Source organism: Tigriopus californicus, chromosome 8, assembly GCF_007210705.1.
Source record: "Tigriopus californicus strain San Diego chromosome 8, Tcal_SD_v2.1, whole genome shotgun sequence".
In the NCBI taxonomy this organism is placed as follows: Eukaryota; Metazoa; Arthropoda; class Copepoda; order Harpacticoida; family Harpacticidae; genus Tigriopus; species Tigriopus californicus.
The window spans coordinates 10,376,440-10,393,520 of record NC_081447.1 but is presented as its reverse complement, the minus strand read 5'-3'; the positions used below and the strand labels follow the sequence as shown (position 1 = coordinate 10,393,520).

Sequence of the window (17,081 nt, the reverse complement as noted above, 5' to 3'; positions counted from 1 at the left end):
CACCTCGTACCAATCTAGATCAACCAATAGCTTTATGATCAGGTTCGCATGTTGATGCGAGAATATTCAGTACGTGGGCCGTCTTTTTTGTAGCTTGTGCGATGTCTATGCTCGGTATGCAAAATGAGTTTCTATGTCATTGCCAAGACGACTGGTCTTTTGAAGCCGGATTTGAACGTTAATTCTTTTTAGAGAAAAGCGATAAGGCCTATCAACTCTCCAAGCATGTGTCTATTCGAAATCATATGAGTATAACTCCCTAAGAAACAAAAAAATTAAAAGGGTGGCGGCAGATTTCGGCTCAAGCTCAAGAATAAATACATCAAAATGTAATCAGTTGGGTCAAAAATTGTTTTGAACTTGGTGTGACAAAGTAGAGAAAAGGTAGACCTTTGTCGCCGGTTTTAGGGCGACCAAAAGAGAAGGAGCTCAAATATCTGAACACACTGTACTCCCCAGGTTTTACATAAAAAAAGCTTGTGTTCACCAGAAACTGGTCTGGAGATTGGGAAAGGAAATTGGTTACATCTCAATGATTTTTAGCAAGGTTGAGTGGCCTATTGTGGAAGAATGGAAAAGAGAGCTCATGGACATATTGAGTTTATGGTTGTTATGAAGTCATACTGGTCAGCTCACTAGCAATCCTTACTGCATCTGAGGCGAATCTTTTAAAAAAACAGGCATCTGGACAAACATAACAAAGAGAATGACTTAGAAAGTTTGGAAAATGTTTGAAAACTAAAACAAATTGGAAATCCAAACCAAAGGAACAGAACAAAACACGAGACAAATGGGCTCTTTGCTCCTTTGTTTGTTCAAATGATACTATTTTTAGCTTTTGGAGTTTTATTGGTTGGTTCAGCTTTCTGATATGACCAGCGTTCCGTGTAGAGTTATAGTACGAGCTTTGAGGGAGCATCACTTTTGGCGCAGGCGTTCGTTCGAACTCAAAATTGATCGACATGATTGTACCAACCTGGAGTGAGTCTGATTTAAAAAAAAAAAGCTCAATGCACTCTCTCGCTTCCTTTTAGATTAAAGTAATAATTTCAATTGCAATGAGAAAAATTGAAATCATGATAATAAACAAATATTGCTGGTGGCAACATTGCTCACATCTAATCCATGCACGAGCCTACAAGTATTGGCCAAGTTAGTCAATCACAGTTGTTGATTTTTATAGCAGGTATCTATCAGGCAATTTGTCATGCCAAGGTTTTGAGTACATGGTTGGAATCACACATCCACGATTAACATTCTATTACTTCCATCACTTCCACGTTGCCGCGATCCTTTTGTTCAAAGAGTGGTCGGTAATTACTCCATGCTCCATTCACTTCGCATCCTCAACAGAGCTTCGAACCTCAAATTTTTCATTGATCGGGTTGTTTCAGGTCCAAAAAGCCATCAAGTTCCAATATACCAATTGGACCGACGACCAAAGCGATCACAGCCGCTTCCAATTACTCACCAAGATGGTGGCCGATCATCAGTACGATTGCCCGCTCGATGAAACCGTCACACTCATGGCCGATCGGTTTAAGATTTTTCGGTAACATCTCAAATCCATCAACGCAAAGCTGGAAAATGGCAAAATATTAAATTTGAGTTGTCTTACAGATACTTATTTTCCGTGAGATCGCCGCAAGATCAGTGGCCGAAATGGACTGGAGTTAAGCACGGTGATGAGATGGATTATGTTCTTGGGCGGCCTCTATTAGAACCTCTACAATTCTCGGTCAAGGACGTTTTTCTGAGCAAGTTTCTAATTCAATCATGGACAAAATTTATCAATACTGGGTAAATCGTAGGAAGATTATCAATTGTTATCAAGATTAGACGAGTCAAAACGTATTCTTCTATTTGTAGGCATCCATCAGGACTTGAAAAGGGCAGGGTGATTGGTTGGCCATTATATCGATTAGATACAAGGCATGTTCTTCATATCCAAAATTCAGGCAATAATGTGGTTACCTCCAATAAAAATGAAGAGTTCTGTTCATTTTGGAACGATCTGGTTCCAGTATTGGAACAGCATCATGACGATGAGTGCCACAAGAGAGAAAAGATTCGAAATTTTGAGAAACAAAAGTTCAAACCATTGCGCATCAAAACCACTGCCCAACCAGAAAGTCGAGAAAACCTCGAACCAAAGGTCCAAAAGAGACCCGCCGCAATTCGCCGATCGACAACCACCCCAAATTCTTTGACCTCGACAACCGAATTAACAGCCTCTACTTTGTCTGCAACATCGACGACAACAACAGCATCAACAACAACAATACCATCAACGACGGCAAAAAATACCAAGCCGACCATTCGAATAGACACCTCCACAATTGCCACCACAAGGAGATCAACGATTCCCCAAATGTCTTTCATGGAGAAACCCGTTTTTGAAGAATCGGAGGACTTACTCCCTCCAATTAATGTCCTGAGCAAAACCTCGGTCCTCAGTGCGGCTGATCCTTCGTTCAAATTGGTGACCTCGGAGGACGTTATCACGGACGATGACTTGGTTGGCCACGATAGTGATCATTACCCTGTTTCAGTTAGACAAGAAAGCAACCCTGAAGCTCAAAAAATATCCTACTCACTGAGCGTTATGAATCGAATGCCTTCGGTGAACTCAGAAGATTGGACCTTGTTCCGTCCGGAGGAGCCGGGGAACTCTCCAATCTACATTGCAAGAGGTACCTATAACTCCCCTTCCACCACCAAAGCTCCATATCCCCGGAACCAACAAAGTGTGGTCCCCAGTAGGAGTCGCCCTCTAGGGGTACAAAAGCCGACAAGTACCGAGTCAAGTAGTCATACCAAAGTCTATGATCCCTTCAATCCTGCTACATACACGAGATCCATGTTGACTAGGCGAACAGGAGAGGCTTCCATAATTCGATTGAATGGAGAAGGGAGGGGAAACCCTTTTTACTACCCCAACTATGCCCCCGTGAATTAGAGGTCGATACGAAGAGATTTGAACGTAAGCATCAAGCCAGAAGTTTTGTCCCATGTCCCCATCATATCCGGGTGTGACATGTACGTACTGTATGTGCTACAAATTATTTCTTTTGTTAACAAATTCGTCAGCTTTTTTTCGAATAAAAAACATCAACGTGTGAAATGATATCCAGTTAAGTGTTTAAATGTATCATGTGGATGTTTGTATTCCATTCGTCAATAATATTTAAGCACCATGGAATAATCAGGTATTTCGAATTTCTACTCTAAGCCACTTGGTTTTCACCGTCTAATTCAATGTCAAGATCGCCCTTGGCCACCTCAACCCAAACTTCGTTTCTGCGATCCTCAACCTTGTAGGGAGAGTCATATCCAACCGTGAAATATTGGTCCTGAATGAATTTCTTGTCTCCGAGAGCCTTTCGGAGTTCTTGGTGATGAGAATCCCAGTCATCGAAGGACAAGGCGTAACCACCGAATCGAGTGACATAAACGTATTGCTCCTCAGCTTCCTTGAGGTAAAGCTCGCTCTTCTTGGGTGCGGGCATGTTGCGGTCATCAAATCTGGAGCCGCCGTAGAAACACATCTCAATGTCCTCAGTCTTGCCAGCCTCCTTGATGGTTCGCTTGGTCACCACAGGGCTGGTCATATCGATCTCCATGAATTCGGCATTGAATCCGATGATGTATTGATAGAGGGACTTGAACATTCGGTAATAGCACTTCTCGTCGGTGCGGCTTCCAGACTTCTTGTAGCTCTGCTTAATCTCTCTCATAATGTTGGACCTGGCCTGGAAAGCATCGTCGAATTTCTCTTGCCATCCCTTGAACGGGTCATCGCTGACGTTGTAGTTCTCAATCTTGTTGCAAACATATTTGGCGGGTTTGTACTTGCGGAGCTCGTATTCCTCGTTCTCGACCAGAACCTCGTACGGGAGCTCTTCGTTGTTGGAGGATGAGACCTCATACTTTTGGCCTTCAACAGGGACCCACACCTCGTTCTGTCGCTTGTCACCAGCGGTGAAGGGACCGTTGAATTCGGCCACATAGACGACATTTTTGTCGAAATCCTCAACTGCGGCGGCTTCAAGGGCCTTGGTCAGCTCTTCCTGGGGCTCTGTGACATCAGCCTCGGAAAAGACGAAACCACTGAATTGGCTGAAACCCCAAATTGTCGAATAGATTAAAGAATGCAAGCACAATTTCAATGGGGTTCAGTCTTCTTTACCTGACATAGAAGACCATCTCAGGTTGCTTCCTAATGTAAACGGCCTCATCTTGAGGTTCGGGAAGTCTGGCATTGTTGTACTTGGCTCCGGCGTATGAGCACACCTCAACCACGGGTGGTTCATTTTCTTGAGTCGTGAACTTGGTGAAGTAGGGGTAGGTCTTGTTGAGCTCTAGATAGTCAGAGTTGACACCATAACCGTATCGGCACAGCTTTTTGAATGCCTGATAGGTCTCGTCATTGAGGATGTCCTCGGAGGCCATGACTTCGAAGCCAGAGCCGTACTTCTCTTGCCAATTGGCGAAGACGTCCTCGGTGTTTTTGGGAGTGAACTCAGTGCAGATCCACTTGGATTCGGGGTACTTGCGCTTCTCAAAACCCTATAGGACAAGCAAAAATGCATTCATCTTTTCTATGTTATAGAAAGTTATGAATGGAACAAGGTTTGGTGTGTTACTTACGTCTTTGGTCTCGACTGTCTCATATTTGATATGCTCGTATTTCTCATCGGCATAAGCAAATCGGCTTTCAACTGCACCCTGGACTGGGTCAGCATCTTCTGTATCTTCTACATTTTGGGTGGGACCCTCCGTCCCTTTGACAGTGTCTTCTTGAGGTCGGGCTTGAGCCACGGCCAATGCAATGGCTATTACCAGGAAAACTTTCATAATGGAACGCTCCAAGTACTACTGATGTGATGTGTATTTGTTATTTTTCGAGTGGCTTGTTCTTTTGGTTTTTCAAACTGATGTCTGATGGTAGAGTGTCTCGGGTATTTATAGTGCCGGCATTCTCGATCAGCACTGGGAAGGGCCAACGGCGACTCTCGAGTCTTCTGCCGACCTTCTCTGTCCAATCCAAATCTCTCTCTCTCTCTCTCCCTCTCTCTTTCTTTCTCTCTCTTTTCCTCACTCCCTCACTCTGCTTCTCTGGAGGTGTCTCTCTTGTCGTTATGCGAACCATTTTGTTATTGTTCACGTGTGGGAATAAAGAAGGTACGGATGGAGCTAGCTCACCGACGATGGACAGTACCAGGTTAGATACGGTACCAAGAGAGAATCTAGACCCGACAATCGGCTACATGTATTTTCTTTCGACTGCACTCACCAACCTATCTAGACCTCCCCCCCCCTTCCAATACCTGGAGCTGAAAAAAGAAACTTCCAGAGATTTCAACGGGGGCTTGTCAGGTGCCAAGCGCATCAAGGGTATATGTCTCTCTTCGTTCTAGCACATAGAAACCCCCAAGATGTTTTTCAGCGACACCTCCTTTGTAACAACAAAGTAACCTTTTCGGAGCAAAGCCATGTTTTGAGAGTCCAGCAAACGTTTGAGAGACGACCCCTTTTAATGAACCAGAAGTTCGAGAGCTTCGACTGGCATTTTTGTGGTGGCAATTGAAATTGCCGTTTGACAAACAAGTGTAACTGTATTGGAATGCTTAAGGCGACGAAGAAAAGTGCATGGACCAAAATTTGGATTTCAGGTCGATCAACCACAAACCAACTTTAATGGCCGCACTTATATCGTTTCATCTGGAAAAGTCAGGCAGGTTTGGCCTAATCCATACCTTGGCGAAATTGTACCTGTGCATTTTCTACCTCTTTGATACAGGTCAGTGTACTCAATGCGGCGCTGGTTTGATCCGGTGAAAATCAGTTCATCCAGATTAACAAATGAAACTTTATTGAAACTTGTTAAAATCCTCACGAAATTCCAAAACAGCTTTCAGATTACTATTGAACATAAACTTGTTGTTTTTTTAACATAATCTCTAGCGCGGGCAAACAATTCATCAACATGAAAACCTATGGACGGAGCACAAATCTGAACCCTGGCTATTCTCGCATACAAAAAGCTTATACAAAAGCGTTTTGGTAGCGTACTCTAGAGGGTAAAGTGGCTGGCTGAGGGCCAATGACTTTCACCTCGTACGAGTTTCGTACCTTTCCAAGTCTTTGCAATAATCTGATTTCGGCGCTTTTTTTGGACACATATTCATCTAGCACTATCATTCTAGGAACATGCGGAATGGCTAGTCTCATTGTGGGAAGCTTAAAGTTTGAGCTCATTTAACAAACCAGAAAAGAAAATCCGTCGTTCATTGCATATGATCCACATCTTCCCCAACGTTTTCCAACAAATCACATCAAGGACAGTTGGATCCCTATCAAAACAAAGCCTAGCCTTGCATCCCGTTCAAAAAAATACGAGTTCATTCCCCGTCCGAATTCGGACGTTCGTACTCAAATAACTCAACGTACACAATGGCTTCAAAGCATCAACGTATAATGGATTCGGCCAGCCATTCCAGCCGCGAGAATGTTAGGATGAGGTTCTCGTACTGAAACCAGAACACAGAAGAGGTAGGAGGTGAAACCGTCAGAGTGGCTGGCCATTGGTACACTCGCACACATGCACAGTTTAGGTGCGGAACAAAGGGACCTCCTGGATTTCAAGGGAATTCAGTGAATGCCCACACTGATGAGTCGGACGCTTATATTTTTTCCGTGAATGGTGATTGCGCATGAGGCTGCGCTTTTTGACTTACATAAATGATAGAGGGGCTTAAGTAAAGTTTGCAACCACGGGCACTTGGTATATTATACAACTTCCGACACCTGATAAAGTGCAAATCTGGTCAAAACGTTGCCAATAAGGGCCCTTATTTGCAACGTCACACCGCCCAAAGAAAACGGGAAGAGGCACGATAGATTGCTACATAAACTGCTCTTGCTTTGCCTTGAACAATATTTCTTTTTCGGATATTATGTGACCCGAGGCACTAATTGAAAATAAGATTTTGATAGAATTGGTCAAAAACAACACAAACGCATTATAATTCAATAACAAGGAATTGGCCCAATCGGCACTCTACTTGGCTGAATGACAAAGCGCCCTCTGAAGTGCAGAACGTAAAACTTATTTCGTGCAGCGTAAGGGGGCTATACGCCAATAAACAGATAATATAGAAGAAAACACCCCCACGGTATAAGAATAGTTTTCCTGCGGAATTGTTGGACCCCAAGTCCATGGACTACTAGAAATATGAAATGGGAACGGGTTTCCTGCAAAATCGGCCTGCTGTTGAGTCCTCTTTCATAACATATTTATGAAATAAGAATTCAGATCTTATCAATCATACCCAAGTCACTTTTATAACTGCAATTTATTTCGAAAGGACGCAGAATAATAAAATTCTCTAAATCGACCTGTTTGGGCATTTGTGGTTTGATATGTCAATGTTGTGTAAAATTGTAACGTAGAAAATACAAGTATAGAAAAGAGTTTAGAATTATTACTAGAGTTATGAGGTATTAAATGTGACTATATTAGGGAAAACAGTTCTTGTAATTTGGTTTCGGCAAACCTTGAATTGATTTTCTTCTTGATGGCGGGTTTTCTGAGTGTCTTCTTGGGCTCATCGCGGATGGTTGAGGGGAGGTCCTCATAAGCTTCCACCATTCGAGCAACGAGAGATTGACCAACTGGTTGATGGGGAAACTTGCGTGTTGAGCCCTACCTTGTTGATCTGATTCCGAGATGTGGCTGCACTCTCGTACAAGTGAGAGGGTGATTTTCCCAGTCATGTAAACACTACGACGCAAGGCCTGCGAGGGATATCGCCGCGATCTGTTTAACTGAGATTTGGCCTGATTTGAGTTACAGGTCTTGGTCAGCGGGGTGCTTCATGGTCGGGATCCTCAGGACGGCCTTCATTGCAGATCGGTGCAAGTTGTGGAGGTGTTTCAAGACGGGGTCCCGTTCTTCTACACGGTACAAATTCCAATCGTTAAAAACTAGAGTAGCTGATTGGGACGAGGCAGAAGAATGGAATCTTATGTAGTCAGTACTACATATTTTCTATTTCTTCTCCTGGGTTCCTTAGACTACTTTTAAGACTCAAATTTGGCCAGGTTTATTCATTTGTCAGATTTTTTGATCGTATCAAAGACAAATTTAGGGTGAGATATATGGTTCAGCCGATACAAAAATATAGAGGCTTTACTATAAGACCCTGTTACAAATATGTCTGCCTCCTTACTCCTTCGCTTTACATTTCTTCTGCTTGTCCAATAAACCCACATTTGATTTCGAATAACCAGTTAGATACCATCGTAAGCCTCCGTCGTGCCGCCTCAATCACGCATGGCGGGATTCGAACCTACGCTGCCCCTTGAAGTATTATTTGAATTTCAAATACAGAGAGTGACACGTATCTGATTGAAATGCCGATTGATACTATCGGTATGAGACTTAAAAATTGATCTATTTTCTTAAATCTTTGTACAAATCTAAGACAAGAAGAAAAAAATCTGCTACCCCACCACCCTCCAATGACCCCAAGATCAATCCTACAGAAAAACAAGTTTATCTGACGTGCGGATGAAGAATTTAGCTTTTAAATTAAATCAACCATAGGTCTGTGTATGGACAAAATTTGAGCACGTCACAAGCATTTTAACTAGAGGGCTAGTCTAATTTTAACCATTTTGGTCATTTTTTGTTACACGTCGAGGCCCAGCAAAAAGGATCAAGAGCATGAACGGGCCTGAAAACAGTGACCCCCGCCCATTGGTAACCTCTTCACGAATGTCCAGAAGGTCTTAAGGTCCTCAAGACCAATGACGACAAGACCAAGTCCAAATTGGTGGAGGCAGGCCTCCAATCAAGTTGATCCTTGGCAACATCACAAAGATCAAGGAAAGGGTAAGGAGGCAATCTGACCACAAAATCCAGCACTTTATCGATGCCTGTTTCCGTTCTCACACTTCTGCCAGAGGAAATGTCACGTCATAAAGCGGGTTTTAAGTTCCTACTAGCTACCATCTTGAGGTTGAAATTTGGACATTTGTGTAACACCACTTATGATTCAAGGAACAAATCAACCAGTTAGTTCAAACTTGAAGGTGTAGATATATTGGACCAAGGCAAAGGCAAAACTACAATGATCTTGTCATGGAGACATAAAGTAACTAGAATAGCACGGGAAATAGTATCACAGAAGATAATGCAAAAGTTACACGTGTGAGGTGGATCTGGAATGAGGGACGGATTGAAGATTTCATGCATTTCAATGGCTAGCAACGGTCAAAGATTTAGAGTTACAAACGAATTAGCTCTTTGTGTTTTCAAAACCAAGGAGATTATGATGCTTTGTACTTGAAAAGAAAATTTGCTGTACGCGGGGCGTGAATTGAACCCATGGGTGAGTCCGATAAAAATGGCCTATTTATATGCTAAAATGAACCGGGCTATATTCGTCAGATCGAGACGTTTGGCGGCGTGGTCGACGTTGGCAAGAGGAAAGCCGTTCCTTGAAAAGTTTCTCGGCGTTTCTGAAAAGAAATTCAACAAGTATCTTTAGATAGGGCAAAACCTAAGAGTGCGCGACAAGTCCACCTCTGGATGCATTAAGCGCTGAAACATTAATTACATGTTTTATGAACACACCCCAATTGCACTCAGGTCTTAATCCAATACAAATCAAAGTAAAACACTTCTTTATCAAACAAAAGCCCCAATTTCAAGTGTCAAGTTTACATTGTTTGCCAAATTATCTTGATCATATCACGGGATTTTACATTGCTTCATCTCGCTTTGGTCGCCATGGCAGCGCTTCCGGAACCTTTCCCATTTGTTCAGAATAAAGGACAAAAAGCTACTGAAAAGGGGTCCAAGCAACATCGATTTTGTTAAACGTTAGCATTTCATTCATCCTGTAGTATGAACTTACTTTAATCGAAGCTCTTTCGAGATTTCTTCGAGGGTTCGATTCTTAGTTTCTGGGACTAGAAAATATACAAAGGCAATGGAACATCCACAAAGAATAAAGTAAACGAAGTAAACCCCTCCCAGGGACAGAATTTCTGGAAGAAGAAGAAGAACATTGACTATAATGTGTTATTTTCAAAGTAAAAAGTAACCGCTGGAGCATCACAGTAAACAGCCAGTTTTTACACTTGGCCGTGTTAACAGATATGCATACAATAAGATAAAGGTAAAGAGCTTTACTTTCAGTGGAAACATGTGACAGTAATTGCTTAAACAAGTTCTTCCTTTTCAAAGGCTCATTCGGAAGAAGGTCATTCTTATTCACTATAAACAGTAGTAACAAAAACTTTCTTCGGTGATTCAAAAGCCATTGAAAAGTATAGTCAAAGCTTAAACACGAATACATATGAAAGGTAAGTAAAGCTTGTTTCAAAAGTGAAGAAACATATGATCCCGAAAACATTTCTATCAAAAAATGATGGCAATACATTTTGGTTCTTTCGTTCCACTGTTACTTACGGACAGCTTGCAGAAATGTACCCGACACCACGAAGTTGCCCAGCCAATTCAATGAGGTCGCAAAGGCCATGGCTCGACCTTTAACCGCTGGAGGAAATATCTCGCTCAAAAGCACCCAAGTGATGGGGCCGAAACTGAACGAGTAGGCACATACGAAGAGAACCAAGGCTCCAAAGGCCGCATAGCGGAAGAACACGGAATCGTCGACTGAATGGCGACAAGCTTGGTTGGCAAATCGCACAGAATCCTCGAATTGGACGGAAAATTCTTGGGCAGACTCATTTCGGGGAAGGAATAAGTGTGCTTGGTTAGTGGCATTCCGCCCGTAATCCGAACAAGTCTCAATATGAATGGACGACTGAGAGTCGGTGTAGAACCCGTGAATGGATAAGCCCAAGACACTGATCATCATCATGGAGATGCCTCCCATGAGTGCTTTGCGTCGGCCGATCCGATCCACCAATGTGAGGGACACGATGGTGGAAACCACTTTCATGAGACCCAAACCCACGGAGGCCAAAGTGGAGCTCCACTCATCGCAGAAGCCCACTTGGTAAAACACGTCGTTGGCGTAATAGATAATGTTGGGCTGTCCGGTGAATTGCTGGAAAAACACCAAGCCGAAGCCGATCAAAAGGCGACTAGCCATATTATCTTTATTCTGGCACAACACCGAGTAGAAACTATTCGAACTGGCTTCTTGGATGCCCAATCGGATATCAGTCATGGTTTGACGCACGTTATGGCTCAGCTCTAAGCGCCGAATGGCAGCCTCGGCGCGCTTTTCACGTTGGCAGAGCATCAAGAAGTGCGGCGTTTTCGGCATGAAGAACATCAAAATGCCCTGGGCCACGGCGACAAAAGCGCTCAATAGGAACATGAGCCGCCAGCCGTGGGGGGTGGCGGCGAACATGTAGTTGACGAGATAGGCCATCAGAATGCCCACGGTGATGGTTAACTCGTTGAGGGACACAAACATCCCGCGTTTCTCGGGCCGCACAATCTCAGAAATGTAAATACATTCGGCGATGGCCGACAAGGACACGGCAAAGCCCAGCATGAAGCGACCGAACAAAATGACGCCCAAATGCGAGCTCAAGGTCACGGTCAGGGAGCCCGCCGTAAACAGGAAGGCGTTGAAGATGATGGTGAATTTGCGACCATAATGATCGATGGCGTTGCCGCCGACCAGCGAAGCCAAACACGCGCCCAAAGGCAGAAAGGCCACCACGGCCTCGAGCTGAGAGCAAGTCAAGTCTAATTCTCGACGCATGGGTCCTTTAGCTCCGGAGATGACCCCGATATCATAACCGAACAACAACCCGCCCAAAGCGGCCGTGGTAGCTGCCACGTAGACGATGGCGGGCGCATCGCGACTCGACCCCGGGCTGGTTCGACTCGGCTGCGGCAGATCCAAGTCATCATCGCCATCGGCCAACATGGCCGTATCACCTACATTATGGGCCGCTAAGGTGGGCTCCAATTCCAGGCATTGAGCGCCACCCAACAGGTTTTCGCGATCCTCCTGGCCCACGGCCATGCTTCAGCGATGGACTCCCGTGGGGCCACTCAAACCACAGATAAGGGGCGTGGTCGGGCACAAAGTCCCAGCTATGGTGGGCCGCTCGACATTGAGTCGGGGCCTGGCCTTAGGGTCGAGTTCGGTGACTCGAGGTCGTGGGTAGATTCATCCGTGCTGACCCAGGCACCTTTTTGAATCGAGTGTTTCCATAGTATTAAAGGGATGGACCCACGTCACTGAGTAAGGGATCAATGGATGAATGGATCAATCACGGATAACTTGACTTTGGACAGCCATTTACGATAGAACAGGGGCCAGCAGGACAGTTGAGAGGGCTAGAAAAGTGTTGGATGGCTTGAGTTTCAGGCTTGAAGTTCGGTTTTCCAGTGACAGTTGACGTTTATCTGATCATGGAAGAAGTACCATAGAAGAGTAAAAATCGAGTTTGTTGTGGTTTGTTTACTACAGCTGAGTCGGTAACCAGTAGTGGATAGGGCAACTCTAGCTGATGGAAGGCAGCGCCTCTACAATCAGAAACTATGCCCTAGCAGCCGGTCAGCTGACATTCATCCGCTCTGAACACTACTGATGGGCCAAATCAATTAATAACCGTAACTAGGGCTGCCAATCTACATTTTCAATGCCATATGGCATGACCAGGGGAATGTTGGATTTTCCTTGCGTCAAACCAGGGTTGCTTTTTACTCAGACTTAACATTTTACGTGAGGATTTAATCTGTTGGTGCTTCACTTTCCGTGTTTTTCGGCAACCTTGATTTTGAAAATTATTTGATCCCATCACTACTGAAAACTAGTCCGCTTGGCTAGCTCTCATAGCACTCTCTAGTAGTTGCTTCCTCTATGGTTTGATTTCAAGGAGCCCACCCTTCGAGCTACACCATGGGCTGGGTTAGTTCCAGTGCTACCAGATGTGGTGATTTATCACCAAACTGGTGATTTTACAAGCAATTTTGGGACAAAATTTTGCGCCTGGTGATTGGTGATTTACGGCAAAAAGAACCTCGAAATCTGGTGAATTTGAAAAATCCAAAAAGTCCGAAAAATCCACCTTTGGTTGGCTATGGTTGGCTATGGTTGGCTAAGATAGGAAATATTTTTGAAAAAAGTACCCACAGGTATGAAATAGATTGCAAACATATTACAAAACACCTGCTGATATTTTCCATCAATCTGAAATAGCTCTTTTATCTTTGCCATTTTTTAAGATACTCTATATCAATTTTTAGTTTTGTTTGGGTAATGAACTTCCTCCTTTAAAAATCAGGCACATCTTGACATGTTCTCATGATTTTTGGGTAAATGGTCATGAGGTGAATGGTTAGTTTTGGAAAAATTGAATCACCATTACATTTTTGAAACTTAAAAACTTACTTTTCTCAACAAAATTGCTTTGCAATACATTTCTACGCTCTGACACTATTGTGTCTTAGTTAATGAACTGTTATTTATCTTTTTGACAAGATATTAAGATGTGCAAAATACGCATCATTCTAGGGGGTATCATGGACAAGGCAAAATCTGCTCGCAAGGGATAACACGTTCAATTCCCAATGCTGGAAGATATCATGATATAATTTTCCTTTTCATCTACGTGTTGCTTGATAGGGAAGTCAAAAGCAGCCCTTACAACCTCCAGAACGTGTTGGTGCCTATGTTTTGGAAAGTTTATTTGCAATATTTTGTGTAAATCTCGTCAATTTTTTTGCATTTTTTTTTTGTCAAAAAAGGCCATATATATCTGCAAGTTTTTGCCGGCCCTATAAATAACAACAAAGCTCATGTGGTGTTTACATTTTAATACTTGGTTATTTTTCGTTGAAGCCCCAAAAATTGGTGATAAAACTGGTAATTTTTGGCAAAAGTTGGGTGATAATGGATCCATTTCATCTGGCAGCACTGGTTAGTTCCTAGCTCATAGAGCCATGATCTCGATGGGTTACGCCTGCCACCCGGCCATTAAAAGCGGTCTCAGGCTGGAAACTTTTATATCGCCACCCCAGCCCAGTCAGAGTTGTCTCATCTGGCTCTTTTTGGTACATTTGCTCTTCCTGGTTGATGAGTGGCCGGTCAAACCACAGGGTCAAATAGTACTGACGGGCACCAGTGGGCCCCGATCTTCAGCCGGGTTGGCGACCATGTTTGATATTGGCACTGTAGCTACTACTGACCCTGGATTTTGCCTTGAGCATAGTTTTTTTTTTGGTTTGGTTTTTCACGGGCTTTTCTAACCGCTTCAAGGAATGTAATCCCCAGTACTAGCCACTATTTTTTTTTGCAATTATTAGACGTTTAAAAAGACGTGGTCTTTGGACGAATTTTTTTTTAAGTTTGGAAAAATGCAAAAAGCATGGATAGAATGTGAAAATACGCTGTGAAAATGCACAAAACTCTTAAAATGCCCAAATTGTCGTTAAAAAAGGCTATGACCTCAACGTTGCTGATAGTCCTTGATGACCTCTTTACTGCCTCATTTTTTTAACAAAATACTTGACACACAGGTGCGTCTTTTGGCTTGTTCATTGTGTTTTTTGCTTTTATTTGCATCAAATTAAGATTGGTGGCTTGTAATGTTTGACATAAGACACCTTTTTTTTATTTATTAGGGTATTCAACTGTTTCTCCTCTGACACCTAAGCAGATATTTTTGCGGCTTATTCCCTTGACCGCTTGACCGCTTTGCCTTATGTTTCGACCAATCTGAGTTGAGAATTTTGGTCAACACACAGAATCTAATTGGTTCTAGGAAAGGGTCAAGCGGACAAGTGGTAAAGTGGATAAGCCACGGATATAGCAGCTCTAGTTTTAGTGGGATATTGATGCAGGAAAGGAAGATGACGTCACCATCAACTTTTGTGGGGTCACACCAGTCACATGTGGTTTTGAGGCTTAATAGTTCTTGGTCAAGGGATTAAATTAGAGTTCCAATCAATTCTTTTTTGCATGAAAGGAATGGTTCATGTAGCATTGGGATTTAATATTCTGCCGCAGTGTTACTCATTAACAGGCTTAAGAAATACTTTTCAGCCAAAACGAATTTCCTTATAGATAGATAGATTTATTTCAGGAACACTTTGATCATAATTAAATAATGTCGGAATTTTATCATTGCGTTAGCATCTTGATACATCAAAAATTTCATGAGCATGTAATTCCTCAGGTTCTGGGTAAGCAAAAGCTTGTTTTCACCAGGACCTGGGCAAATTAACGAAGACATGACATAGATAGTCAATAATGTTACAGAGGCCAAGCTGCAACACGATAACGTGAGTTGGAAGAATTACAAAATCAAATTGAAAGGCTTGTAGGAAATCATATCGGTTTGAAGTTATAAGAAAAGAAGGGACTAAGAAAAAGATACAGAAAGAAGAACATGAAAAACAGAGCAAAGCAAATAATTTCAGTGTTAATTTGTTATGTTTACTAGAAAATGTGAGACGACTTCAGGAATGGGAGGAAAATTAATAGGTTTAGAATTGTATTTGGTGCATGGAGTGTTTTGATGAGATTGAGCGGCTGATAATCGTAATAAAAAATAAAAATAAAAATCATTTCTTAGGATTTTTGTTGGCATACATAGCAATTTTTGAGTTTGCACGGAGCAATAGAGTACTTCTGTAAGAGATAATCTCTGGTTGTTTGGGTGAATTTAAGTCTGGTTAGATCAATGCCTGGAGGGTTGAAATTATTCCACTCGTTGGGAAAAGCAAAATTCGGTAGTCTTTGTAAAAGTCCCGACTTGGCAACTGGAGTAATTGCTCTCCAACCGCCAAGCCGAGGATTATTTTTCCATTTGAAAATATTAATGCATGGTGGAAGTTCTTGCAAGCACGACTGCCTCATCACTTGAACGATTTTAAGCGTGCGCAAATCTTGCAATTTTAAGAGCTTGGACTCATGAAACAAAGATTCAGTGTGAGAAAACCACCTCGCATTATTTATCCAACGTATAGCTCTTTTCTGGAGTATGGACAAGATCTTCAGTTTCGTACTTTGGCCATAAAATTCAATACCGTATTCCAAAACACTTCGGATAAGTCCATTATAAAGTTGTTTCTTTACAGTTTTGGGCACTGACTTGCGAATTCTGTTCAGACTGAAAAGAATTTTTCGAATTTTGTTTGCTACACTATCAATGTGACAGTGCCAGTTGAGTTTGCTATCGAGTTGCATTCCCAGAAATCGTATGGATTTTTCATTGGAAGTGGTGGAACCCACCTCCTCTAACCTACATCCATTTACATTGATATTGAAGTTAAAATTACAATTTTTGTGCCTGATAATCATGAATTTAGATTTATCTATGTTTAAAGTTAATTTATTTATTTCTAACCATTTGAAAATACGTTCCAGTTGAACATTTGTTTTCTCCTCTAGTTTATCAGGTTGGCTTTCAAAACATTGAAACGTCGTATCATCAGCAAACATAATGCATTTCAAATTGCTATGCTGAGGCATGTCGTTTATATAGATCAGAAATAAGAGAGGTCCAAGGATGCTGCCTTGAGGAACCCCACATTTAACTTTCAGTTTCAAGGACCTAACATTATTTACCTCGACATACTGGTACCTCTCAGAAAGGTAGTTTTTGAACCAAACTATGGACCTACCGCGGAATCCGTAATACTCCAGTTTTTTTATCAATATACCATGATCAACGCAATCAAAAGCTTTTTTGAGGTCCAGAAATATAGTCAGTGCCATTTTGTCGCAGAGATTAGCAGAAATATTTTGTAGAAATTTTTGAACTGCATGCATAGTGTTATGTTGTTTTCTAAAACCAAACTGTTCAGGGTAAAGGAGAACCTCTACTTCTAAAAAGTTAGCCATTTGTTTATGAACAATTTTTTCTAAAACCTTGGAGAAACTTGGCAAAAGACTTATAGGGCGATAGTTACCAGGTAGTGATTTGTCACCTGATTTAAAAAGTGGAATGACTTTTGCAGTTTTCCATTCTGTTGGTATGTATCCGGACACAAAAGAAATGTTCACTAACCTCGCCAACGGCACTATTAAAGCTGGAGCTATATGTTTTAGAATTCGGTTTGACAGACCGTC

General features: G+C 42.4%; 3 protein-coding genes across 5 annotated transcripts in view; 1 reads left to right on the top strand and 2 right to left on the bottom strand.

Moving 5' to 3' along the window:
* LOC131885429 (cholinesterase-like) overlaps positions 1 to 3,129 on the top strand; it is a 6,495-nt gene extending 3,366 nt beyond the window's left edge. Inside the window, exons 2-4 of the mRNA XM_059233467.1 lie at positions 1,395 to 1,552; positions 1,621 to 1,800; positions 1,870 to 3,129. Coding sequence (XP_059089450.1) covers positions 1,395 to 1,552; positions 1,621 to 1,800; positions 1,870 to 2,959 — 1,428 coding nt within the window. The 3' untranslated portion in view covers positions 2,960 to 3,129. The remainder of the gene's footprint in view (positions 1 to 1,394; positions 1,553 to 1,620; positions 1,801 to 1,869) is intronic.
* Positions 3,130 to 3,134: 5 nt separating this feature from the next.
* On the bottom strand, positions 3,135 to 4,963 carry LOC131885434 (uncharacterized). Its single transcript, XM_059233482.1, has 3 exons — positions 4,651 to 4,963; positions 4,190 to 4,569; positions 3,135 to 4,119 (listed from the first exon to the last, which is right to left on the bottom strand). The coding sequence occupies exons 1-3, from the start codon at positions 4,855 to 4,857 to the stop codon at positions 3,228 to 3,230; spliced, it is 1,479 nt and encodes a 492-aa protein (XP_059089465.1). The 5' UTR covers positions 4,858 to 4,963; the 3' UTR covers positions 3,135 to 3,227.
* A 4,123-nt stretch (positions 4,964 to 9,086) lies between these two features.
* Positions 9,087 to 12,488, bottom strand: LOC131885433 (solute carrier family 2, facilitated glucose transporter member 10-like). Of its 3 annotated transcripts, none has more exons than XM_059233480.1 (4): positions 10,484 to 12,488; positions 9,927 to 10,059; positions 9,734 to 9,854; positions 9,087 to 9,528 (listed from the first exon to the last, which is right to left on the bottom strand). In XM_059233480.1, exons 1-3 carry the CDS (start codon positions 12,021 to 12,023, stop codon positions 9,761 to 9,763), a joined length of 1,767 nt encoding a protein of 588 aa, XP_059089463.1. In that variant the 5' UTR covers positions 12,024 to 12,488; the 3' UTR covers positions 9,087 to 9,528; positions 9,734 to 9,760. The 3 variants fall into 3 exon arrangements, with proteins under 3 accessions (XP_059089463.1, XP_059089464.1, XP_059089462.1); XM_059233481.1 differs by having other exon boundaries at positions 9,775 to 9,854; positions 10,484 to 12,487; XM_059233479.1 differs by lacking the exon at positions 9,734 to 9,854 and having other exon boundaries at positions 10,484 to 12,473.
* Between the last annotated feature and the right edge of the window lie 4,593 nt (positions 12,489 to 17,081).